Here is a 23,363-nt window from a genome sequence, read left to right on the forward strand (position 1 = left end):
ATTGCACCATACCCACTGTGAAGCATGGGGGTGGAAACGTCATGCTTTGGGGCTGTTTTTCTGCATAGGGACCAGGACGACTGATCTGTGTAAAGGAAAGAATGATTGGGGCCATGTATCAAGAGATTTTGAGTGAAAATCTCCTTCCATCAGCAAAGGCATTGAAGATTAGACGTGGCTGGGTCTTTCAGCATGACAATGATCCCAAACACCCAGCCAGGGCAGCAAAGGAGTGGTTTCGTTAGAAGCTTTTCAAGGTCCTGGAGTGGCCTAGCCAGTCTCCAGATCTCAACCCCATAGAAAATCTGTGGAGGGAGTTGAAAGTCCGTTTTGCCCAACGACAGCCCCAAAACATCACTGCTCTAGAGGAGATCTGCATGGAGGAATGGGTCAAAATACCAGCAACAGTGTGTGAAAAGCTTGTGAAGAGTTACAGAAATCATTTGGCCTCCGTTATTGCCACAAAAGGGACATAAGAAAGTATTTTGATGAACTTTTGGTATTGACCAAATTCTTATTTTCCACCATGATTTGCAAATAAATTCTTTAAAAATCAAACAATGTGATTTTCTGGGGTTTTTGTTTTCCACATTCTGTCTCTCATGGTTGAGGTTTACCTATGTTGACAATTACAGGCCTCTCTAATATTTTCAAGTGGGAGAACTTGCACAATTAGTGGTTGACTAAATACTTATTTGCCCCACTGTATGTGGATTTTTGTTTTATTTTTTTATATATATATTTTTTTAATACTAAATGTTCATTCACTGCCATCCCTACCAGTTCAAATAGATTGGACTTCTACGAGAGAAAAACTTGTTTTAATTCAAACCAGAAGGATGAAAAGAGCCACATGATTGGACGTCTTTCATTGTCAACGGCACTGAAAGAGTAAAAATATTGGTTTTCCCAATCGCACCATTACATTTCACATCTGTGGTTGCAGTCTTGGTGTCACAAAAGCCAGACTTGGAGAACATCACATTTAAGTGGAAAAAGATGACTGCATCTGAGTTTGAGAGGCAACACAAGATAACGCAGATGACAAAGAAGGCTGACTTCATTCATATGATTCAGGTTGGTGTTCAGACAGTCTTAAGTTTTCAATACATCATGCCATTGGAAAATATGCTGGCGCATTTGAATTAGGCATTCCACAAATCCAAACATGGAGCTCATTGATCTATGGTAAAATTGACAGATGCTCTACTATGTCAAGGATCTTGGCGCAACTGTCAGATTCTTCCAAAGTCTCCTTGACAAGAACGGGAAGCTTCTCATTTCTCTAGTGTCTGGTAAGGAGTTGTACCTATACAGTAAGTTCTTTTATTAGTGGGTTGAAAATAAACTTGTATACACTTTATTTTTCCTGCAGACTGAAAAAATGTGTTGATCTCGAAAGATGCATGTGAAACACGAGCCATTATCTTGTCGTTTTTAGGTGACAGTGGTTGGGGAAAGATGTGGCAAACTTTCAGCAGTCAGATTTGTGCATGTGAATTGAGTCGGTGTGTGACCTCGGCAGATGTGAAAAAAATCCTGGACTCCGAAGGAATGCAGTACAAGAGCTACATTCTGCCTTCTGAAGTTGATATCACCGAATGCTTTTCCGAAGGTGACGAGAGTGGCGAGTTGCTGCTTGACTTCCTCACATATGTGGATCACTTCAGCCAAACGGCCTCGCTCCAGTTAAAAGACGATGTCATGACGTTTCTGCGAAATACGGCTTGTTGTCTGAAGCCAGACGGCAAAATTTATTTCAATAGCAACATTGAGGTGATAGCTGTTGATTCAGCCACATGAAGGTCATTGGGGATCCAGTACAGAGAAAAGAGAAGTTTGAAAAATATTTTAATGTAGTCCACTTCTTTTCTGTGCTCATTGGTTTCTTAAAATTAAAAAAATGAATACTGATTGACTTTGATTAATTGTAATTGAAACATTTATTTATGTTAAAATATAATAATGAATGTATTTTTCCTCCTTTTGTCTAGTGTTGAATACGTTCATTTGATTTGAAGGATTATTCTGTGTGCATTATTAACCAGTGTGACTGGCAGTGAAAATCCAATCTAAGTCTGTGGGCAACAATCAAGGGCGTCACTAGGTTTTAAGAACGGGAAGGGGCTTAGCCCCTAGGAGATGACCAAGATGTAAGAGAACATAGCGTACAAGCACAAAACTTCACAAACAGCTAACAAAGACAGATAATTTATTCATTATTACTGTTGGTGTTTCAGTGTATTTTATACAGTACAACATCTACTGCATTTTTAATACAGTAGAAAAACCGGGAAAAAATGGCTACAGTTGCAAGTTACTTGGTAGATGGAAGCATCAAAGAATGCCGTCTGTTTTTAAGGGTGGCAAATTTGTCTATCGCTCTGCTCTGACTCCTACAGGTCAATAAAGATGGTGGAGTGATTATTATTAGTGTATTATTATGACTATCCACTGATGATAATCATATGTGAATGAGCTCAGCTCCTGTAATCATCTATAAGTAAAGTGAGAAACACAGCTGATACTCCAGGAGGAAATCACCTCAGAGATCGTGGTAAAAAGTGTGCACACTTAAAGTGCATGTGACACGAAAAAGCATGTTTATTTCATAATACACGCGGTATTTTATGCTCCTGAATGATATGGACGACTTGGATGTGTGTGGGAGCAATTGCTATATTTATTTAGTTTTTTTAATCCTGCGCCATGAAAATGAGTGACTTCTGGCTTCGGTCTTGCATTGAGGAGGAGGGCGCTCTGACGTGTACGGTAGAAAGCGTCCTCTTCACTATACAGCGTACTGTTGTGTAAGAGGACGAAGGATTCAGCTGATTTTGCAGATTAATACGTTTATTTTTCACATCACATCAGCCAAACGGCTGCAGAAAAATCATTCTGTATGAGGGTTTCAAAAGGTTCCCATTCACCGTGGATATTGCCCAAAACAAGCCCGACTACTGTGGGAGCATTGGACTTACAAGGAAGTGAGTAAACATCTTGTTTAGTGTTATGTCAAATATTAATACAGCTATTACAAACTAAACAATACAAATTTTCTTTAAATAAAGGACTACTTACGTTTGATCATTGATAGGCATGTAAAAAGCTCTCCTCATGCACATTAGCAGCACGTTAGCTGCACAACAACTGCAGCCGCCCTCCTCCGGGGAACGAACTGTAAATTGCTCTCTGCCGGGCGGTTTGCCGATCCGCTAAGACATTCGACAACCGGGTCGTCATGTCAAATAATCCAGGATAGCTATGTGTGATTTTCCGCTTTGAAGACTTTGAAACATCACTCGGTTCGGGTTAGCATGTCGGCTAGCTGTCACGCCTTCTGGTTTGTTTACATTCTCCGAATCCGGGGAAGGGAAATGACATATGTCCGATTTAGGTGTCATAAAATATCGTTCGGGAGGTGCGACAGTAAAGGTGAAGTCGACAGTTTTGACCATTATGGAGTATTTTTGCCATATTGTCCTGAATAAATGCATTTTTATTATTTCATATTCCATTTAGCACAAGACTGTTATTTGTCATGACCATGCCATTTATTTAGCAATTGGGGAAAATACTTGGATAAAAAGAATATCCTGTAAAAGTACTGAAGTAAAGAGACAGAAACAATGACATTTTGCAGCTCTCTTCGTCGCATTTTCCTCGTTGTGAATAATTCCCCCTCAATGGGCTGAATAGTAAAACCGATGAGCCCGGTCTACTGCTGACGTCATCTACCTGTTGGGGATGCTAAAGCCCTATAATGGTAGGCGTAGCTAACCGGTAGATTAAAAGACAAATTTCTCGTCATCTGCGCTTTGCTAAATTGTTGTATATAGTCGAATTGTCTCAAAATATGATTCTAATTCACATAATAATGCCATTTAAGACTTTTTTCCTCCTGTCGTATGCTGTTTAACGCTATAAACAACCAGGCCCTTCACAATGCATTTCGGACTAACTAGCAGGCAGCGTTATTTTAGAGCTGGAATGTAACTTTCAACCGCAATACAGTAAAGGTAAGACATGCACAGAGATTATGGTGTGCAAGCCAGGTTTTTATTTGTCAAACACAGAGCAGTTGGTTTATTAATTGCATGATACTTTCTGCTGTTAGTCGGGGGATGGAGCTAACTTCTACTACCAGCAGTGATAAATACTCGCTTTCTTGGAAAACCTTCTTATGTCCATCCTTCATCCATCTGTTCACGCTCTGCTGTATCCAGACAGCTGTCAAAATCAGACATTTCCCCTTTCATTCAATCAAATTGTAGAAACATGCCTCTTTACGTCCTCAGTAATGGTAACGGTGTTGCCACTAATGGGTAAAGTAATTAATTAGATTACGCACAACTGGAAAAAAAAAAAATGCTGTTATACTCTAACGCCGGCCGGTACTGACTTCGAGCAAGGTCACAGGCAAAACTTGGAGTGGATTTTCAGTGATGTGGGTGTTCTCTACAGAGTATGACAAAAGTGAGTACGTCCCTCGCATTTCTGCAGATATTTAAATATATCTTTTCATGGGACAACACGTACAAAATGACACTTTGACACAATGAAAAGTAGTCTGTGTGCAGCTTATATAATAGTTATTCCCCCCCCCCCCCCCCCCCCCCCCTCAAAGTAACTCAAAATATAGCCATTAATATCTAAACCCCTGGCAACAAAAGTGAGTACACCCTTTGAAAAAACGTACATCCCTAAATGTCCAAATTGAGTTTTTGTGAACAAGTGGAATGCGTTGGATAATTAGGCCCTGAATGGGCTCTCTACCTTACTCAATTGGGTGAGGGGAACTTAGATTTATGATCATATTTTATTTAATAATGATAGGTTAGATTATTATTGATTTAAAATAATATTCTTGAAACTTCATTGTGAATGTGTCAGCATTTTTTAGTTAAAAAAAAGAAGAAAGAAAACAGCAAATTATTTAGGGGGGCTTGATAATATTTTAGGGGGGGGCAAACGACGCCACTGGCAACAATAATTTCTCATTATTTTGTCTTCTCCATTTATAAAATCAGATGCTCCCATTGCATTGACCGTGTTAATTTTTCAGGATTTGCATACAGCGAATGTATTTGAAATACTGTACCTTGAACTATTGGCACCATCTTGAGGGCAGCATGAGAAGGTGAGACTTTAGTGAGCAAGAAGAGGGCATTTATGCTAATGTAAATTCAATTATTTTTCAATGTAGAGTTTCCATTTTACTATGAACTCAGTTATGTAACGCCTGGCAAGTGTATCAAGAGTTACACAACAATAGCCTAAATGTTGATGTGTTACAGCATTACGGTAAAATTGGAATGTCAAAATTAAAGTAATAAACAATCCTATTCTTTAACTATTTAACATTGATCAAGTTTAATCCCACGCACAGACGGAAAAACAAAGAACATATACGTAGCAAGGAATTATAGCCCTAATTTACAGTCCAAAAATGTGATCGGCGACATGTCAGTTTTGTTTTGAAATTTGCAATGTCAACTTCGTCGTAATGTTCAATGTAGCCAGGTGGGGTGAAGAGGAACTATCAAACTCGACTGGTTGACAATATTTGCCTTATCCTTAACAGCAGACAAACAAGGTAAACAAATGGTTTGATAATTAACATCTTCACTCACATACTGTTCTGCTATTATCTTCATGTTTCCAGAATCATGGCGGCAGAGACCAAGCAAACCATGTATGAGGGCAGCGATGTCCAAAGTTTTCAGTTCTATCTGCAACACTCGGGCGAGCATGAAGCTATTCTTCAATTTCTCATGAAGCACTTACCCGAGGAATTCAAAAGGTACTTTGATTTTCCAATTTACTAGCCGTTAAGACTCTAGAAATAATGCAACACAACTGGGTTTATTATTTTTTTATTTATATATAGTGTATATATATTTTTTGTGTGGACTAAATTAAAGAGTTTTATTGTAATTTTTGACGAGATTCACTGCCAGTGACTGCGATAGACGTCCATTCCATTTGAACTTAACATTAGTTCATTCGTCCCAGCTCTCCCAGTACTTGTGGATTGGACGCCTATTGCCGCCAATGTCAACAAAAGAGATAGTTTTCAAGGGAAAAAAACACCAACACCAACAACAACAACAACAAAGCCTTTAGGACAGTAGTAAAGTTGTAATAAGGGTCCATTTTGACCCGAACACAATACATGGATACACCCTCAAAGGCAGCCAATGAGTTAAAGTTGACAAATCGATGAGTAAAAACCCAAAGTTTGGTAAAACTGCTTCAAAGCATAGTATGATATTTAATTTCTGTAAATAAAATATGATGTAGTTATTCTTCTCCAATTGTCTTGATACTGAATGTTAATTCAACAATATTTCTATTTTGTGTTGGTGCAGAATTGCAGCAAATAAAAGCAGTCTTGGTGTTCTTGGTGTTGGAAGTGGTGGAGGTAAGTAACAAGTGAAATGGTGCTGAGGTTATTTGTTGCCTTTCTGTAAATGCGGTGGCTATTAATATGTTGCCAGCCAATTGACTGGTGACAAGTTTGACATGTACACCTTCTCTTGCCTAAAGTCGGCTGGGAAAGGTTCCAGCTCACCAGCAATGAGCCCAATTAGGACAGACTACACAGCAAAATCACAAGTGTTAATTTAACTCTGAGTTAAAATAAACTTTTTCTAAGTTAATATAATTCTCACGGGTACTTAATTAAAGTTACACTTTGGGGAGTGTTAATAATTTTACTTCATTAATAGAGTTAAATATCTGACTCTGTCAGTATTTAATAACGCATTAAATGCAATTTTAACACTAAATTGAGCTAATTTAGTGTAATTGCCGAGTATTTAATAACGCAACAAAATGTACTTTTAACACTAAATTGAGATACTCCCTTGCACTGTGTATTTTTTTTAAACATTCCCATTGTTTTCTAACAATAAAATGCATTTAGATACTAAATTGTGTTATTTTCTTACAATAAGAGTGTTAATTTTAAAAATTCATTGTGTTGTTGTCAAGGTTCTGGATGAGCGGGGGACCCAAGTGCAGACAGGGGGGTAAACTGGCATTTGTAACCAATGTTTATTGAAGGTTTTAAGTGGTTGGTATCATGTGCCAGAAGAAGCAGGCAAGCGGTGATACTGCATTTGGGAAACAAACTGACCTCGATCGAGGACTCTCTAGATACTAGTGATGGGTCCCGCAGCACCAATGCGCCAGCGCACATGGAGCAATCCCTGCGTCGGTGCGCGTACCACTTTGAGAAAATCACGTGACCGATGCATGAACTGCGTCGACGCAGCCAAGAAGCGGCAAACTGTGTTGAAAGGAAGCGCATCTGTCAGCGCGATGGAGCTGTTGAAACAATCCACATCTTCCGGTTCCTTCCTCATTGTCTTTGTGCTGTGGAAAGTGGACCAAACAGAATGAAAATGCACGTTGTCAGCCGTGTGCAATCATTTTGATCTCATCGGAGAATAAGGTATTTTTTTCAATCTTCACCCGGTTTGTCTCATATTTTCGACTTGTCATGTTGCATTCAAATTAAAATTAATTTTAAGACAAGTCTTAGTTTATTATTCACATCTTTTGCTGGCGAAATGTCACATTTTTACTTCTGAGCTGTTATACACAAACAGTAGCCACCTCCTCAATGCTGAGGCATTATTGGGCCAAGCATGAGAATAAAGTTTCTGATATACCCCACACCTTTACTTTCCCACAGTAGCTTTGTTGAAAATGTATTTGAAATAGGTAATTAGGCTATAATTTATTCACTGTCCACTTCAATATTTTTTCTGATGGCCTATGGTAGCACTTAGATGATGAAGTGTAATGCAACTGTAGATGCAATTGCAGAAGTGCAGCGATACATGGCTGATCCGAACATGGCACACAATGAAGATCCTGGTGCAATACTGGAGGAGCCAAGGGACATCTTATCCAAACGTTTTTCAACTGGCAAAGGAATTCTTGCGCGTGCTGGCATCGTAGGTTCCATGCAAGTGTGTGTTGACCACAGCAGGAAAAATTGCTTATTAAAAAAAAGGAAAAAAAAGGAACCAGCTAAATTTTAAACATAGAAATTAAACTATTTATTTGAATAAAATCTTACCAGAACAAAAAGTCCACAAGCATCCTTATTCTCTGATTTTTACCTCATTATCCCATTTTTACTTAGATATTCACATTATGATATGTTCACATAAAGATATGGAATTATGCAATATGAGTGCAAAGACTTAAATGATTTTTTTTTTTTACATGCTAGGCAGGGTTCACTAAATCCGGACCTCAGAGCCACTTTTCCTGTCGTGTTTTCCATGTCTCCCTCCTCCAACACACCTGAATCAAATAATCAGGATCATTATCAGGCTTCTGGAGAGGTTGCTGAAGACATAATCCTTTGATTCAGGTGTGTTAGGGGAGAGAGACGTAGAAAACACGACAGGCTTGATGGCATCGAGGTCCAGATTTAGTGAACCCATGTGCTAGGTCATCAAATCGGTGTCAGTCTGTCAAGTGGGTTGCCTGCAGGGAATTTTGATGTCCAGCAGGTGTCGGTATTCAATGACACAGTATCAACACAGTGTGTCAATGTGTTGATACGCTTCATGAGGCCTCACAGACCCATCACTACTAGATACAGCTGGATTCAAAAATTTGTGAAGTTAAGTCGTGAATCTGGTGATGAAGTGAAGCCTAGGAACGGCTTAAGTATGTGCTGCGGATGATGATTGTCTGCACCTGGTCCCAGGTTTACTCATCTGCAGGGGTGAAAGTGGGCCAGAACTCTGTTCCAGCAAGAAATTCAGCGCCGGAACGGTGCTGTTATCCCGAAAATATGACGCGAACTGTCAAAACCCCATTCTAAAAACAACCTGCCTGGCTGCCACACAGGCATATTCAAGAGGAAAACAATCTACTCACATCAGATTTACATACACAAGTGTTTACAACAAGCATAATAAAGTGCTTGTGTAGCGTCATCCGTTTCCACAGATATTTAGGATTTACTTATTCTATGGACAGCATGAAGTTCTCCCAGCGTGTGTCTGATGTGCCGTGGTGCATGCACTCAGCTAACCACCCTCCCTGGCTGGAACAGTTGCAAGTTCAATTGGCTGACATACTGACATGTGATCAGCATGGATAGTAAGCTCTGATTGGTTCAAATGTTTTCTGGGACAACAAAAAGAACAAGCTTGTTGAATTAATTCTATATATAAAAAAAAAAAAGAGCAATGGAACGGAAAATTGATCAGATCTTTAAAAGAAAAGGAAAGAGTTGAACAGACTTATTTTATCTGATGGTGATAAAATAGGCCTATAATGCCTGTCCCCAGAAATAATGAACAGAAAATTCAGAATGTTTCAGTTTGAAAGCTTTATGTGTTCCTTAAATGTAATTTGAAAAAAAAAGAAAGAAAAATTTTAAAATTAATTTGTAAATATATATGTTCTCTAATTTGTACCATAAATGATACATGAAGCATTACATGTAGTTCTAATGGTAAAAATAACTGAAGTGAGATTGAACACAATAAGGCTTTAAACATTTTTTACTGCAATGAGGTCCAGAAAATCTTGTCTCAAATGTGATACATTTGGTAGTATAGTTTATGTGCACTTTGAACTTATTGTTGTTCATTTACCTATGTTAGGCTACTTATTTCCTTATGATATAAAAAGTCAATGTTTGTTGTTCATTTACCTATGTTAGGCAACTTAATTCCTAATAATATAAAAAAGTCAAAGTTTGTGTTATCTTCAAAATATATTCCATTTCACTGTGCATAATGTAAGTCATTTGTACTTAATGTGTTAATGTATGCTACTTTGAAATACAATTTTGAATGAAAATCAGTTTCTCATCTATGCGTTGTTACAGTAAGTGTAATGCAGTTGCCTAATGCATGTGTAGGGTTTAGGGTTTTAGGAGATTTGATGAAAAAAAAAAAAAATCTGGCTGTGTGGCGACCTTTTTGTCAGGGAGTTCCGGCAAGAAATTCTAGCCACTTTCACCCCTGCTCATCTGTCCAATCCTGCAAACAGGATGTTGACACAATTATACACACTGGAAGGTGGTGGAGCGGGGCTTTGGGTGCAGAGGCCCAACAGTTGTTTACTGACACATGCACTTAAACTAGGTGTGGCTCATTCACTCTGCAAGAGTACATTTAACTGTGCCAGGGGTGTTTGTGTTCAACTCACCTAATTTACACGTCTCCGACAGCGATATTAAACATTGCTAGTGTGAACCCAATACCCACATCTACACCGATGAACTCAAAATAATTTACACAGGAAAATTAACTTTACAAATTTTACTGTGTATCCAACCCCACTCAATCAACACACATACTGTTTTGTAGCACTATTATTTCAAAGTGCAAAGACAAAGTGTAAAATGTAGCCCCTTTTTCTTTTTGTATGCTATGTGCAGTCACATGTTGAGAGCTGAATTTTTTACTTGATGTACCGTAGGTGAGGTGGATGTCCAAATGTTGTCTCTCCTGCAGTCTACTTGCTCCAGTCTACCCATCACTGCTGACATTGTTGAGGGAAGCACTGAATTGGTTGCCAACTTTAAAGGTATAGACAACACACAAGGAGGATTGAGTTGTACAAATAAGCATTTTATATTTTAATTCTATATAATACTCTCAGCATTGGTAGCAGAGAACGATAACCTTCAGAAGATACCATTCACATGGCACGTCATGCTCAGCGAAGATTACAGAAAGCAAGTCAAAGACGTGAAGAAATATGACTTCATTCACATGATTCAGGTAGAATCCATACAGTATAGCACATTTTACTGTACTGAAAACATTAAACTAAACATGCACCGATACCGATACTAGTATCGGCAGGGGGCGCCGATCCGGCCCAAAATGGTGGTATCGGTATCGGTGAGTACCAACAAAGACTGCGCCGATACCATTTACCGGTCCATTATTATAACATTTGACCGCAGCCTTTTTTTTTCTCCTGGCGCTCAGTACACTTTGTCTCTGTGTTGTATGATGACACGTGAACACCAAGCAGCTATCGCTATTGGCCTGCTCCAGACCAATGAGAACGGGCCAATAGCCACTCCTGACCAATGACAAGGCCGCTATGTCGGCGCCGCCAGGTCGGGGAATATTTCAAAATAGAAATCCCGTCAATTAAAATCAATGGCTGCATGCAAGATTTGCGGCCTGAAAGTTTCGAGATGTGGAGTTAAATCGGCCAGTTTCAATATCTCGAACCTGATAAAACATTTGAAGACGAAACGTGAACGAACACAACGAGTTTGAGCCTGCAAGAGTAGGACAGCTCTCCAAAGGAAGGGCGCAGGACCGGAGCAACGATCTCTGGTCAGTTTACTACGTCTACTTTACTTTTATTGTCTTTTACTGAAAGAAATGCCGCAGTAATTTGGGGCCTGTTTCCAAAGTAGGGTTGCCACCTTTTAGAAATAGAAATAAGGGACCCCCCCCCCCCAAAAAAAAGGAGGCTAATAGAGAGACGGGATGCTGTGGTCAATTATTTTTACTTATAATTGTTATCGTCTGCAAATGCGGAAACAAGGTTGGACCTCGAAGCGGACAACAAGCGGGGGATATGTACAAGGGTTTAATTGCAAACAAAGAAATTACACGCGATCGCGGGATAGTAGAAATAACAAAAGGAGTCCGTGACAGCAGGTCGACGGAGCTCAATACTACAAACTCGAAGGTTAACTAAGACGATAGGCAGCGAGCCAAAAAGCCAAAATAAAAACACTCAAATACCTTCACAGGGTAGAGGTTACAAACGAGTGCAGCACACTAACAGAAAAAAAACCCAATGCAGGGGCGTAACAAGCAAATGTAGCGAGACTATAGTGCGAGATGTCAAATGGCGATCAGCAAAGCAAATATCTCGGCAGCCTTCTCTGAGCTCACCCGTGCTTAAATGCTGCGTTGATGAGCCCGCATTGGATTCAGGTGCGACGTCAGGAACGCCCCCACTAACAGCCCAGCAACAAAACACAATCTAACCAGCAGCAGAATGTGACAATAATTTCATGAAAGTTGGGCCTCTGAGAGGTTTAAAAAAAGTTTACTCAGTTCATTCAGAGTTTATTATTATGAACTTATTTTTACTTTCTTACTGTTGGGCTAGTATTATACTTTGTACTAGTCTTTTTCCTATTTTGCAAAGGTAAGCAACAGTCTGACAAAGACTTGATAGCAATGATTTCACATCCAATTATGCAGCTCTTTGGGGGGGGGGAGAATTATATATATATATACACGGGGTGGTATCGGTATGGTATCGGTATCGGCCGATACTGCACAGCCAGGTATCGGTATCGGGGCCAAAAAATGGTATCGGTGCAACACTACCTTAAACCGATGTTTTCTAGAACATTCATTCCAATTCTGTGTTTTACAGATGATTTACTACGTTGACGATGTGACAGAAACTATCAGATTTTACCACAACATTCTGAACAAGAATGGCAGGCTCATGATCATTGTGGAAAAGGGTAAGAAAGCCTCGTTTGCATGGCTTTTGTCACCTCTGTGTCATTATTGGATATTTCCCAAGACAACATAATACAACATGTACAAAATATGGAAGAAAAAAGACGCTATTGTGGGTACGGAAGTATCGATCAAAACAGTTCTTAAATGCGTTGCCGCTTCATGCCTGGCAGAAATTGTGTTGCACAATTGTTATGAGCTTCTCTTTATACTGCATTTAGATGTTTAATCACAATTAATACATGTTGATACAGCCTCATGTGGCTGGGACATTCTCTGGAGGACTTTCTCAAAGGAGCTCTGCAATGAGACCATCCCTGTGTATCGCTCATCCCAAGACGTCTTAGCCTCCCTGAACACTCTGGGTCTGAAGTTCGAGGAGCATTCCATCCCCAACACTTTCGACATCACCGAGTGCTTCGATCCAAACAGCGAGACTGGAGAGCGTTTGCTTCGTTTCATGACGGCCACCAACGATTTCTCCCAATCGTTCACACCACAAATAAGAGCTGACATACTGAATCTTCTCAGAAGCAAGTGCAGCACTGAGAAAGAGGGCAAGATATATTTCAACAGTGGTTTAAGCTTTATATTTGTTCATGCCTAAAATCTACAGTGATAAACATTAGTCAACTCACTTGATGAGTAAATAGACCTGTTGCTCAAAACATGCACTTAAATTGTTCAGTAAAATCTTTCAAGCTAAGAGAAATAGTTTTCAAAAAGTACAAAAGTAGCACACAAAATAAAAGTAATAAAAATTATGTGTCTTTGATTTAACTTACAGTACTCAGATTTAAACCCTTGCTTTTAATCGGGGGTGTATAGGATATGCGAGCATCACATTTTGGGTCACGTAGGCCATAATATTAACATTAAGTATGCACGGATGCAAGGGCGTAGGTTTGGTCTCAACATTGGTATAACAGCGATATAACAGCATAACATACATGTACACTTTTTGCTGGCGATGGGAGAGTAATAAGACTAAACAGATTGGGTGAACGGGGGTCAGGGCTACATTTTTCACAAATATCAACCAATTAATTGATAGGCTAAAATAAATAATCAATGCAAAATAAATCTGTATTGACTTATACTGACGTTCACGTGTATTGGTTCAGGTGACACAACGTCCGATTCAAACCTTTGTTTTCAAAAACTACTAAAGAAACATCTTGAAAACTTCCAGAAAAAATCCAGACATTTATATTGCAGTATTTGAACATAAATTACATTAAGATACACAAATACATGTTGTTAATAATCTCTTAAATATAAAGGAATGCAAAAGATAAGCATTTGTCTTAAGACCACTCCACATTATCTGTCTGAATAAATCAAACTACGACAACTAAAAAAAAAACATCTCAGCGTCTAAAAATAAATACCGGTAAATAAAAATGGAGCTTTCCTTCAGGTGAAACACTACTGCTCTTCAATCATGACTATCTGAAAAAATGTTTGCATAGGCTGCGAATAAAAATATTTTTAAATAAATAATGCAGAAAATAAATTAATACTTCTTAAATAAATACAAGTCATCAGCAAATCAAACGTGCGTTTGAAGGGGAAAATGGACTGGCATATTCAGCAAGTGAAAATGAGTAAATGTAAGAACATAATAAAAATAATTCACTTAATAATGGTAGGGTCAATTCTATCCTTACAACATATGGTAATAATCTAAATTACTCATCTACTGTAACTGAACTCATTATATAATGCAAATAAGGTCGCTTAAAAGTTGGTGGGGACAATTTGAGCATCCTGAAATGTTGTTAGTGTTATGTCTCAACCGTCCCTATGCAAACCTACCCCCTTGCACGGATGGCATAAATGACCCAACTTTTGATGGCAGGTCTCAAATAAGATTAGATTTAAAATATACTGTATGTACATTATTAATGATCATTGTGTTAATATGATTTATAAATCGAATGTAAATTAGGAAAATGTTCATAAAAACACAATTAAAATGAATCAAAAGAAATAAGTTTTTTTTTTTTTTTTTAAATTAATAATATTAAGTGTTTCCCTTTTTTATTGTTTTATTTTGAAAAAAATAATAAAGGAAAAACAGCGAGACTATTCACGATCAACTCATTGCTTACCTTGGATATTAATAGACCTCCAATCAATTTAAACAGGAGGATTGACTTTGAATGCTCCCATTTCAGTGCATCGACAGCGCTAGCCTTCTCATCAATTTTCACTGGGAGAGGCTGGCATCGATCATTCCCTGCCAACCTCTGCCAGCCAAACGGATTGTACGTCTACCATTGTCAAAGTGCAGAAACCTTTTCACCTAAATCCCAACAGATGGCAGTACATTTGCAAGAATGAAACAATCTACACTTGTGTGCTTCAATAAACTGTCCAACAGAGGGCACAATTACTTAACCTTCACACAACATATACAACTATAGGAGAAAACGCCATTATTAAAACACTAATGAGCATCATAGTTAACCAAAAACAAACAGCTTTTTACATACTAATGTTAGTTATTGACTTAGAACGGTAACATTTAAGATATGATATCACTGCACACGCACACACAGAACACATGTCAAGCTGCTCAGGTCTTGTCTCAGGCGATCCAGTAAATGTGTTCTGGCTGCTCATTTACCTCATTAGCTTTAATAGATCAGTAATTGAAATTCATCAAAAATTCTTGTCCATGCACTCCCCCCGCACCTCCCACCTCCGTCCCCCACCGATGTCAGTGGGTTTTCAGCACCTGTTCAGGCTTCATTAAAGGAGGTCCTCACTGGGCCCTTGCACACTACCGAGTGACAGAGCATTAGTCACTGGGATAATCAACCTCAACACAGTGGTGCTTATTCTCTTTAAGAACTATGCTACTTGGCGTCGTCTCACACAGATCTGTTGAAAATATGGTATTATTATACGCACGTTTTGTTGTTCTAATTGCGCTAGTTACGATAAATTAGTACTAAATCCAATCCATCCTCACCATTCATGTCAGATGCTTACGTGCTAACATACAGAGTTCGAAACAGCTTAAGGTGAATTTCTTCATCCGAAAAGAAGTCAACCTGCTTTGCTCCATCTGGTCGGCAATCAGATGAACCTTCAGCCTCTGGCTCAGGCTAATGAGCAAAAGCAATCATTAATGTTTTTATCTGATGAGGTTTATTTGATGTATTTTTCGTATGCGTTCAAATCATCACTGAAATTTTGCCTCATTGTATGGCTAAAGAGAAAGTAAAGGTCTCAAAATCATGACCATTTGAACTAGCTAAAGATATCAATTACAAGAGCTTTCTTAAAGGGTAAGACATCTAGATTATGGGGGGAAATAATGTTCAACCCTTTTATAGGCCACTCATTGAACACATTTTCTGCCATTAAGGGCACTAGACGTCCAATCCATTTTGACTGTGAGAGCTAAGGATGGCAGCAAGTGATCTCTGCAACCCTACCAGTCAGAATGAATTTACGCCCAGTGCTGTCAATCGCACAGAAAGATGAGCATTCACAGTGAGTTCTCCTCGTTTAAATGAATTTGATATCTTTCTCTCTATCCTCCTAACCTTTTTCTGTACTTCTGTATTTTCTAAGTAAGCAACACAATATAAACAACCACAATGAGAGTATGCCACACTCCTATGTGGTACATTAAAACTGCTTCAGCCTTTGAAGAGATTTAGATATACTGTACGATTCTCCGTTTCTCAACAGCAGGAAAAGACCCTCAAAAAGTGTTATTGTGGGCCACAGCCAGAATGGTTTATAATGTCTGTAAAAAAGAAAATCAGTAATGATAAATAAATACATTAAACATATACAGTGAGGAGCAAAAGTATTTGCACCCCTTGTGATTTTGCATGTTCACCCACTTAGAAAATACATAGAGGTCTGAAATTTCAATCATAGATGCATTTCCACTTATAGAGACATAATCTAAAAAAAAAAAATCCGGAATCACATTTTATGATTTTTCAATAATTTATTTGTAATTGACTGGGGTTCATAAGTATTTGCACCCCTGAGCATAGACTTCATAACGATATTGACGGCTCACATCCATCATACACTGCGCCACGTCTTCAAGTAGGGGGCCTACCCATATCAAGAGGAGTTATTCTCAAACACATGAACACAGTGATCTAACGCCGGATTTAGGTTGAAAATGTACGAAAGCTGTACCGCATACAAACAGGAAAGATTGTCTCGGGAGTGATTTGTTCAAGGTTTTAAGGTAATTGTAATATTTTTCATAACATGCATGCCTTTTGAAACATTGTGAAAAAAAAGCAATGGAAGAAATTAACTGCTACGGCATTGGCGTATATTTACGTAAAATAGATTATAACTGCACGGTTTTTTTTGTTGTTGTTTTTTTTTTTTTTTTTTTGCTTTTCACCAAGGATCAAGACTTTTACGTCCATATCTATAAAGAATTCAGGGATTTCAGCATTTATTCACAAGAATTTTCAACGGAAAAAGCTATGGGGTGTCAAGGTGGCGCTTCAGTGGCTTAAAGACTGGCAGCACATTCGACATATTCACGTAAAATAAATGCTAACTGCCCGGTTCTTTGCTCTTTTAACAAAGAATTAATACTGTTTTACCTCCATATATATAAAGAATTTGGGGATTTAAGTATTTATTCACAAGAATTTTCATCGGAAAAAGCTGTTTGTTGTGATAAGGCGGCACTACAGTGGCTTAAAGACTAACAGCACATTCAACATATTTACGTAAAATAATTACTAAATGCCTGGTTATTTGTTCTTTTAACAAAGAATTGAGACTGTTTTATGTCCAAAGATATATATATATATAAATATTAGGGGTGTCAAACGATTAAAATTTTTAATCGAGTTAATTACAGCTTAAAAATTAATTAATCGTAATTAATCGCAATCCAAACCATCTCTAAAGTATGCCATATTTTTCTGTAAATTATTTTTGGAATGGAAAGATAAGACACAAGACGGATATATACATACAACATACTGTACATGAGTGCTGTATTTGTTTATTATAACAATAAATACACAAATGGCATTATTAACATTCTTTCTGTTTAAGTGATCCATGGATAGTAAGACTTGTAGTTCATAAAAGATAAATGTTATAGTTACAAGTTATAGAAATTTTATATTAAAACCCCTCTTCATATTTTCGTTTTAATAAAATTTGTACGATTTTCAATCAAAAGTAGAGTTAATATAATAATAATAAGAATAAAAATAACAATAATAAGAATTGAGTGACCAAACTCTGAGTAATGCCAGTTCACTTTGCATTGTTGTTTAGCTGTGTGAGAATAGGGCCTCATTACTACAGACTGAAGTGCTTTTCTTTTTGTGAACATTATTTTTTTTGAGAGATAGCAATATTATTTTTCTTGTGCTTTCACTAAATGATACTTCTGTTTGTTGTGAAAGAGTTGCAGAAGCGTATGCCAATAAAAGGCGCAGCCCAAAGAACGCCTGTGTCCACTCGCCTTTATAACAGATATATCTCTGAGCATATCTTACCCAAAATACAACAAAAGACACATAATTGCCACTAAAAGAAAGCAAACTTACAGAAATATATGTGGAGCACAAAGCAACAGCATAAACATCTCACAACTACTAATTCTCCCACTATTAGAAGGAATAACATTAGTATGGAACGGCGCTGCGCTTCCCCCAAGCAGCCGGTGGCATTCTCTTCACTCTTATTGTCCATAAACGGCCTCATTGAAATCTGTTTGAGGCAATGCGAGAGCGGCTCATTCAGTGCATGCGTTAATTGCGTCAAATTTTTTAACGTGATTAATTTTAAAAATTAATTAACGCCCGTTAACGCGATAATTTTGACAGCCCTAATATATATATATATATATATATATAATATATATATATAAGAATTCTCGGATTTACACATTTATTCACAAGAATTTTCAACGGAAAAAGCTCTTTGTGGTGATAAGGCTGCGCTACAGTGGCTTAAAAACTAGAAGCACATTCGACATTTTATGTAAAATAAATGCTAACTGCCCTGTTTTTTTTTTTGCTTTTAACCAAGAATCGAGGCTGTTTTACGTCCATATCTATAAAGAATTCAGGGATTTAAGCGTTTATTCACAAGAATTTTCAACGGAAAAAGCTCTTTGTCTGTGTTTCGACTCTGTCAGCTTTGAAGGATATAGGCCCCCTAATAATCGGCCCTGTGCCCCGTGTCCCGTCAAATATCATTATGAAGTCTATGCCCTGAGAATCAGCAATAATTCTGACACTCAAAGAGTTGTCAGTCTATCTTAAAAAAGTCTACCTTTACCCCATGAGTAACTACCCACCACCCGTTTGAACTCGTTAGTGTCACATGTGCACCCCACAGTCAGTTATAATCCAGCTGCTGTCACAAGCAAGACCAGAGAGCTTTCAGCTTTGCCAGGGACCATCTGAATGATGCAGAGGGGTCATGGGAGAAAGTCATGTGGTCAGATCAGACCAAAATAGAGCTTTACCCGTCGTGTGTGGAGGAAAAAGAAGGATGAGTACAATCCCTAGAACAGCATCCCCACTGTGAAGTATGGGGTATGGGCTGCTTTTCGGCAAAGGGGACAGGACGACTGTACTGTATAAAGCAGAGGATGAATGGTGAAATGTATCGTCAGATTTTGAGCCAAAACATCCTTCCCTCAGTCAGAGACTTGAAGACGAGTCGTGGCTGGATCATACAACATAACAATGATTCGAAGTGAAGGAATTCGGCCTCCCAGCCAAGCCGCCAAGGTGACCAAGGAGTTGCTGCGTAAAAAGCATATCAAGGTTCTTGAGTGGCCTAGCCAGTCTCCAGACCTCAATCCAATAGAAAATCTTTGGATGGAGCTAAGACGTTGTGTTTCTCATCAACAGCCCCGAAACCGGACAGATCTAGAGAAGATATTTTTGGAGGAATGGGCCAAAATCCCTCTGAAGAACTACAGAAAGTATTTGACCTCCGTAATTACAAAGGCTTCTGCAATAAATATTAGCACTGATTTTCTCAGGTTTGCAAATACTTATTAACCCCAGTAAATTACAAATAAATTATTGAAAAATCATACAATGTGGGTTTTCGGATTTTTTTTTAGATTGTCTCTATAAGTGGAAATGCATCAATGATTGAAATTTCAGACCTGTACCTATTTTCTAAGTGGGTGAACTTGCAAAAGCACAATGGGTGCAAATACCTCTGCTCCTCACTGTATGTATATATATGTATATTTGTGTGTGTATACTAGTATATACAGCGGGGCAAATAAGTATTTAGTCAACCACCAATTGTGCAAGTTCTCTTACTTGAAAAGATTAGAGAGGCCTGTAATTGTCAACACGGGTAAACCTCAACCATGAGAGACAGAATGTGGAAAAAAAAAAAAAACAGAAAATCACATTGTTTGATTTTTAAATAATTTATTTCTAAATTAGGGTGGAAATAAGTATTTGGTCACCTACAAACAAGATTTCTGGCTGTCAAAGAGGTCTAACTTCTTCTAAGGAGGTCGAACGAGGCTCCACTCGTTACCTGTATTAATGGCACCTGTTACACCTGTCCACAACCTCAGTCAGTCACACTCCAAACTCCACTATGGCCTAGACCGAAGAGCTGTCGAAGGACACCAGAGACAAAATTGTAGACCTGCACCAGGCTGGGAAGACTGAATCTGCAATAGGTAAAATACTTGGTGTAAAGAAATCAACTGTGGGAGCAATGATTAGAACATGCAGGATCTCACCCCGTGGCGTCAAAATCATAACAAGACCGGTGAGCAAAAATACCAAAACCACACGGGGGGACCTAGTGAATGACCTACAGAGAGCTGGGACCACAGTAAAAAAGGTTACGATCAGTAAAACAATGCGCCGCCAGGGACTCAAATCCTGCACTGCAAGACATGTCCCCCTGCTGAAGAAAGTACACGTCCAGGTCCGTCTGCGGTTCGCTAGAGAGCATTTGAATGATCCAGAAGAGGACTGGGAGAATGTGTTATGGTCAGATAAAACCATCATGCTTTGGGGCTGTTTTTTTTTGCAAAGGGACCAGGACGATTGACGACTTCAGCATGACAATGATCCCAAGCACACAGCCACGGCAACAAAGGAGTGGCTTCGTAAGAAGCATTTTGAGGTCCTGGAGTGGCCTAGCCAGTCTCCAGATCTCAACCCCATAGAAAATTTGTGGATGGAGTTGAAAGTCCGTGTTGCCCAACGACAGCCCCAAAACATCACTGCTCTAGAGGAGATCTGCATGGAGGAATGGGCCAAAATACCAGCAACAGTGTGTGAAAAGCTTGTGAAGAGTTACAGAAAACGTTTGGCCTCTGTTATTGCCAACCAAGGGTACATAACAAAGTATTGAGATGAACTTTTGGTATTGACCAAATACTTATTTTCCACCATGATTTGCAAATAAATTCTTTAAAAATCAAAAAATGTGATTTTCTATTTTTTTTTTTTTCCAACATTCTGTCTCTCATGGTTGAGGTTTACCCATGTTGACAATTACAGGCCTACCTAATATCTTCAAGTGGGAGAACTTGCACGGTTGACTAAATACTTATGTATTGTACTGTATATATAATTATAGGGCAGGACGATGGATGAGTAGCTAGCACATCTATCTCACAGTTCTGAAATCAAGGGTTCAATTCCAGGCTCCTGCCTTCCTATGTGGAGTTTGCATGTTCTCCCCATGACTACGTGAGTTTTCTCTGAGTATTCCGTTTTTCCCACACATTCACCCAAAACATGAATTGTCGGCGGATTGAGCATTCGAGATTGTCTCTAGGTATGCCTGCCTATTGCCCATTGTTATCTGCGATAGGCTCAGGCATCCCCGCGACCCTTGTTAGGATAAGCAGCTAAATGAATATATATCCGTAATTATAACTGAGACCTTCCTATAGGGGAAAATGGCTGCCCCCTTCCCTTACTGGCCATTATTTATATTTTTCTTCACTATTACACATCAGAAAAAAAAATCTATTTTTATTTTCAGTTAAACAACACTCTTTCCACTGTGGACATGATAAAGGTGTTGCTTTACGCTAATACAGTTTTAATGCTACAAAAATAAAATCCTGAAGTTTTAAAGTGTTTATCGACAGTCTCAACTTTTTCACTCCACTTGGTTATTGTCTGCGCATTTGTCATAAACTGCCTGTACTCCACTTATCTTGGAGGACAAACCGTTGATGGCATCTTTGAGTATTTTTCGGAGCTTGGATATTCAGCGCTTGGCCAAATTCCCTCTTCAGATGTTTATCTGCTTTAATATGGCTTCTCTCCTCGCCACACTGGCCAAGTCTTCTTCTATCAGCTATCATGTCAGAGTAGCTCTTTGAGAGCTAGCTGCACATAAAGTGGCGCTAAAATACATCACACAGCCTCTAATGGGCAGAGGCTGTGGCCAGGCCTTGAAATATAGCTCTGATATCAGTCCAGTAAATGGCTGGCCTCTGTAACATATTTCATCCAGGAGAATTAGTCCTGTTTAGCAGATGCTGTTATATAGCAGCTGTCCTCCACGGGACTCGGTTCAGCACAGTATAGCTGTTTTGATTGACGACGTAGAAGATTCCTCTGCTGCATTTAATTCAGCTAGATAACAACACTACGGTGAATACAGTAAGGTGGAGGCTTTCAACAATTCAGTTGGTGATTTGGCTTTTCTCTTTGCTTGAGGTTGAACTTTAGAGCTGAAAAATGATGCTACCACTCGCTGGGTTAAATCAATCTAAGCCGATTAAGCACAAATCAGAAAGGGTTGGAAAGTGGTGACTTGTTCTAATCACGTTTTTGTTTGTCTCATTAATCCAGTGGTTCAAGGCCTCATGGTTCAATCTTCAGAACTGCTCCTTTGGGGGTGTATGGGGAAAAGATGCACAGATAGGCATCTGTTTTCAGTCAATGTGCCACTTTGTGAACCAAACATACATAGCGTAATGTATACTGATATAAAGCACAAAATAACACCATTTGTTGGCACACTTGGTTCATGCAGTGGTGGATGAACTACTCACGTTTCTGTAAAAGTACAGATACAGGTTTAAAAAAAAAAAAAACGCTTAAGTTAAAAGTACAAGTATCTAAGAAAAAAATAATGAAGTAAAAGTGTAAAGTACTTGATTTAAAATATACAAGTTAAAGTAAAGGTATTTTCTCCCAGAGCTGTAATGTAATATACGTATGTCTTACATATACTGGACTGTCTCAGAAAATTAGAATACACAATATTCTAATTTTCTGAGACAGTCCTGTATATTGTTCTATGTAAAGGACGTCAGCCAAGGTCGGCCCCCCACATTTTTACCACGCCAAATCTGGTCCCCTTTGCAAAAAGTTTGGACACCCCTGCTTTAAATGGTGGATTAATGTACAGGACTGTCTCAGAAAATTAGAATATTGTGTATTCTAATTTTCTGAGACAGTCCAGTACAGTATATAGATTTGGCGGAAAACACACACAAAGCTGAAAAAGCAGTGTCTGTAAATAGGTCATGAGTATCTACCTCATAACTATCACTTAATTGTATTTGTTGTTACTGTCGCATTTTCCCCGATAGTTTAGATGATAAATAATCGATCCAAACAAACACAAAGTGTAAAAAAAAAAACACTTAATAGGGTAAATATTTGAAAAAGACCACTCCTTTTTGTTTTTGACTTCTGCATCGCAACCCTTGTTATATTACCGTGTTTTACCCATAAAATACCCACAAAGTCCGTCTGTGGCCATTCACCGCTGTGTCTTGACACTCGGTGATACATACTACACGGAATTTGGGATCGAAACAAGGTAAGTATGCGATAATATCTCGGTAAAATCAGCGTGTCTTTAATGATGTTCGCACCT

General features: G+C 38.6%; 1 protein-coding gene across 2 annotated transcripts; it reads left to right on the top strand.

Moving 5' to 3' along the window:
• The first annotated feature begins 1,459 nt into the window (after window positions 1-1,459).
• Window positions 1,460-19,687, top strand: LOC130927247 (histamine N-methyltransferase-like). 2 transcript variants are annotated; one of them, XM_057852935.1, is made up of 7 exons: window positions 1,460-1,615; window positions 5,666-5,803; window positions 6,372-6,424; window positions 10,465-10,572; window positions 10,648-10,769; window positions 12,406-12,499; window positions 12,752-19,687. In XM_057852935.1, the coding sequence occupies exons 1-7, from the start codon at window positions 1,602-1,604 to the stop codon at window positions 13,102-13,104; spliced, it is 882 nt and encodes a 293-aa protein (XP_057708918.1). In that variant the 5' UTR covers window positions 1,460-1,601; the 3' UTR covers window positions 13,105-19,687. The 2 variants fall into 2 exon arrangements, with proteins under 2 accessions (XP_057708918.1, XP_057708919.1); XM_057852936.1 differs by lacking the exon at window positions 1,460-1,615 and adding an exon at window positions 5,504-5,596 and having other exon boundaries at window positions 12,752-19,686.
• Window positions 19,688-23,363: the final 3,676 nt, after the last annotated feature.

This window comes from Corythoichthys intestinalis, chromosome 12, assembly GCF_030265065.1.
Source record: "Corythoichthys intestinalis isolate RoL2023-P3 chromosome 12, ASM3026506v1, whole genome shotgun sequence".
Lineage (NCBI taxonomy): Eukaryota > Metazoa > Chordata > Actinopteri > Syngnathiformes > Syngnathidae > Corythoichthys > Corythoichthys intestinalis.

Bases quoted from the DNA above. Each gene is read 5' to 3' on its own strand.
- LOC130927247 (XM_057852935.1), top strand. The intron at 6,425-10,464 runs GTAAGTAACAAG...GATGTACCGTAG, and splicing joins TGGTGTTGGAAGTGGTGGAG to GTGAGGTGGATGTCCAAATG. The intron at 12,500-12,751 runs GTAAGAAAGCCT...ATGTTGATACAG, and splicing joins CATGATCATTGTGGAAAAGG to CCTCATGTGGCTGGGACATT.